Source organism: Odontomachus brunneus, unplaced genomic scaffold (genome assembly GCF_010583005.1).
Source record: "Odontomachus brunneus isolate Ranch 3 - 2012 unplaced genomic scaffold, Obru_v1 Obru_scaffold_073, whole genome shotgun sequence".
NCBI classification, from domain to species: domain Eukaryota; kingdom Metazoa; phylum Arthropoda; class Insecta; order Hymenoptera; family Formicidae; genus Odontomachus; species Odontomachus brunneus.
Genome location: NW_022639523.1, coordinates 1,443,099 through 1,446,647, shown reverse-complemented (window position 1 = coordinate 1,446,647; position 3,549 = coordinate 1,443,099). Strand labels below are relative to the sequence as shown.

At 37.4% G+C, this 3,549-nt stretch overlaps 2 protein-coding genes across 15 annotated transcripts in view; one reads left to right on the top strand and one right to left on the bottom strand.

Moving 5' to 3' along the window:
* LOC116847073 overlaps positions 1 to 3,549 on the bottom strand; it is a 280,111-nt gene that overhangs the window by 1,332 nt on the left and 275,230 nt on the right. For 6 of the 7 annotated variants that reach the window (XM_032821678.1, XM_032821679.1, XM_032821677.1 and 3 more), the window contains one exon: positions 274 to 1,249. In XM_032821678.1, coding sequence (XP_032677569.1) covers positions 1,135 to 1,249 — 115 coding nt within the window. In that variant the 3' untranslated portion in view covers positions 274 to 1,134. Of the gene's footprint in view, positions 1 to 273; positions 1,250 to 3,549 lie in introns of those variants that run through there. The other variant, XR_004378655.1, reaches the window with a different exon arrangement.
* LOC116847068 (glutamate receptor ionotropic, kainate 2) overlaps positions 1 to 3,549 on the top strand; it is a 330,836-nt gene that overhangs the window by 204,572 nt on the left and 122,715 nt on the right. The gene's annotated exons all lie outside the window — the stretch shown is intronic.

Below are 3,549 nucleotides of genomic sequence, written 5' to 3'. Positions count from 1 at the left end.
ATATATATATATATATATATATATATATATATATATATATATATATATATATATATATATTGCTTATATCAATTGTCAATTAAATAAGCTTTAATTACATTGACTATGTTCAATCGTTAATCGAATAATCTTCAATTACTTTCGCTCGTTTTAATCGTTAATTCAGCAGTTTCAAATCAATCATTAATTAAATGATTTTTAATTAGATTTCTTGAAATCAGTGGTTAATTAAAATATTTTTAATTAAATAGGCTTATATTAATCATCAATTAATTAAATTAGAAATTATTTACTCAAATAAATTATTAAATTTGAAGCGAATTTAATTGATATTTTTACAACTTTAGATACGAAGCATATTTGCGGCACGAGAGTCTCGTGAGTACGAGCTACGATTGTAGATTTCTTTTTTTTAAATGTAACAAAAAGTGACAATCACCTCTGATATTTAATCACGACACTCGGTGCTCACGATGATCCGAGAACAACGATAGTACACGCGATATACCGAGTATTGCACTTTAACCAACCGAGAATGATCGAAAATAACACGCCTGACGCGTTACGTTATGCTCTCCGTGACGGCTAACACTGTTATGACGCCGGAGTACCTCGCGCATTGACGACTGTTGTGCTGTTATCGCACCGAAGGTCGCGCGACCTTGGCGTTTGCAGGAGCTCGAGCAGCTTGCCTGCCGCGCACGCGAGCCCGTTAGAGAAAATATGGAACATGATAGAAACTATTGAGTGCAATAAAAAAACATTGAGCGTGACAGAATTGATTCAATCATTTAACGTTTCGTGTATTGTGATCGCCATGAACAGAACTCCCGAACGGTTTGCCTGCGGAATATCGTTTGAGACGATATTGAACGTAATAGAAAAAATCGAGCGTTACACAATTGATTCAATTGTTCAGCGCACGATGTATTGTGATTTATAAAACGCCCACGAACGGAGAGACATTAATTTTGGCGGTTAAATTCGGAGATTCGGTTTAACAAACAAACGCGCACAGAGGTGTGAGCGTGCGGATTAAGCCCTCACGGTCGTAACTCGAGTTACACGGCTGCATCCCGGTTTTCTGTTGCAAAGAGTTAAGAGAGGAAGTACAGCGAGTCTTTGAACATATCTTCAAGCTCTGGCCCTGCTCGGATCTTTCTCCGGTACTGTTATCTGCATTTCGCCGGAATTACACGTCCTGAGAAACTGCGTCTGTTGTGTGGCCGCAAGCCGTCCGCCGCCAGATCTGAAACAAAAAGCAGCTTTCCTGATTAGTAACCGTGACAATGGTGTTACTCGGCTTAGATATATTAACAACGCAAAGATATTCCGTCTAAATATTTTTTTTCAGATATAAAATTTTCTTAAGCAAAATTTATATAAATATATATAAATAAATATATATAAATATATATATTTATATATATATATATATATATATATATATATATATATATTTATAAATATATATATAATTAATATATAAAATTTTATCGAAAATGTAAGATTCTTTTTAGTAAAATACAAATCAAATGTAACAATTATCCTAACAATTTTCCCGGTGCTTCAGCTGCTCACGAGTCTCGCGATCTCAACGAGTTTATCGCGACGCGAGTGTTGGTACTGACAATTTTCTACATGCGTTTCAAATCTAGGAATTCTCGAGAATTACTAATCAAAAAACTGGCCAGATGAAAAGCCATACTGGGAATATAGGACATCACGAATAAACATAGGGAAGTTATATTATCTCCAGCTTTATATTTCTTTACAGACGTGCGCGTGTATTGTGTCCTCAATGATATAAAGAGCTTCGTTGGGGACTTGCGTCTCTATGAAAAGAAAGATGAAAAGAAATTTCTTTTTCTGAGAAGAATGAGAGAGGCAAAAGGGAAATATAGTTTTTCATCGTGCGTGCTTTTCGTATCGCAGTGTTATATATCCAAGGATGGAAACGATGAAAAATTAATCATTGCGCGCGCTTATAACGGGAACTACATTTGTGTGGCACGGCAACAAAGGATTTCATGACAAAGCTGCTTACGGAAATCCGGCTAAATCGAAACACTAAACTGAAGCCTAAGATACTCATCGTGGAACACTCAAGAGTTCTAAACGATATTATCATATCATATTATATCGGTAGGAGTTCCCTCACTTCCTCTAATTGTTTACGCGCTTCGACACATTGGCAAACTTAGGGAGAGAGGGTGGGGGTTGCGCCCTAAATTATGCAGCATTCATTGTCACAAATAAATGGAGCCTTCGAGTGTTTATACTCGATCGTTTGAATCGGGGCACCCACAAATATTATCGAACAATGACTAATCACTATTATTAACACAGTCTGCAATTAACGCTTTACAAAATTGGCGTGTATTATCAATTCATTGCACTTATAACCGCTTCAATCGATCGAAGTTGCGTAATGAAAAATATGATCTCGATCTGGATTATAAGTATATCATTAAAAGATACAAACGTTTCTTAATTAAAAAGAAGTTTTGTCTATTTTATCTGTTTCTAAACCTAATATGTACTATGGAAAGTGTTGGAACGGTAATTTAATATCTTTGTTACTGTGGAATGATAATTTAATATCTTTTTTATCTTTTAATTAGATTTCTTAAGTTCTTGAAATATTTTTTGATAAAATTAATGTGCTTTTAGCAGTGTAAATTTGTCGCGTTGCGAATGACTCGATTTTCTAGTCAAAGTCTAAATATAATAACGCAAGGTACGACAAGCATGTCGTGTAAATGTCGAGATGGGTGGAAGCGCGCGTTCAAGTTCGGTATCTCATTTCAGCCCGGTTAATTTCGAATTTTGCCAGAAGACAAAGGCATGCCCACGACGAAACCGCCACTTTTGGCCGATAGACGAAAGTTTCAACGGCATAGCGAATCGATCGCACCGGCTGGTTGGCTGGCTGGCTAGCTAGCTTGGCTAGCTAGTCGGTTATGGGCGTCGTCGCTCCGTTTATGGAACCTACTGTGGCGTGATCCAAACTTTTTCCTCAATTAAGGGAGCGAGTTTTCGGTGAGCTATAATTTCGTGCCCCGCGTTTTACTACTTTTAATAAAATTAGCAATGCGCCGTCGCGGAAATCCTCTTGCCCTCGAACCGGCCGTGCCCACCTTTGTTTTCGGCATATTTTAATTATTCTCTCTAGATAAATTGGAGCGCGAATAAAAATATAATCGAGCCGCGCATACTCTTTACGCATACTCGTATATCCTCCGTTGCGGTTCGCGCTCCGAAGACTCGAGAAGCGGGAGAATATGCGCGCAGAAGTAATATCGCTCGATTCGCCAACGTTTCGCACGTAGACGCCATATTGCACGCCTAAATCACACACAATATTGTGATTGTAATTACTTTATATCACGATTTATTATGTAATCAGGCTTATCACGTAATTGCAGTGAACAATTTGCACAGTCCGTTAGATATATATGTTCTAATTTAATCCTTTCCTCTTTTTCCCCCTTTCTCTCTCTCTCTCTCTCTCTCTCTCTCTCTCTCTCTCTCTCTCTCTCTCTCTCT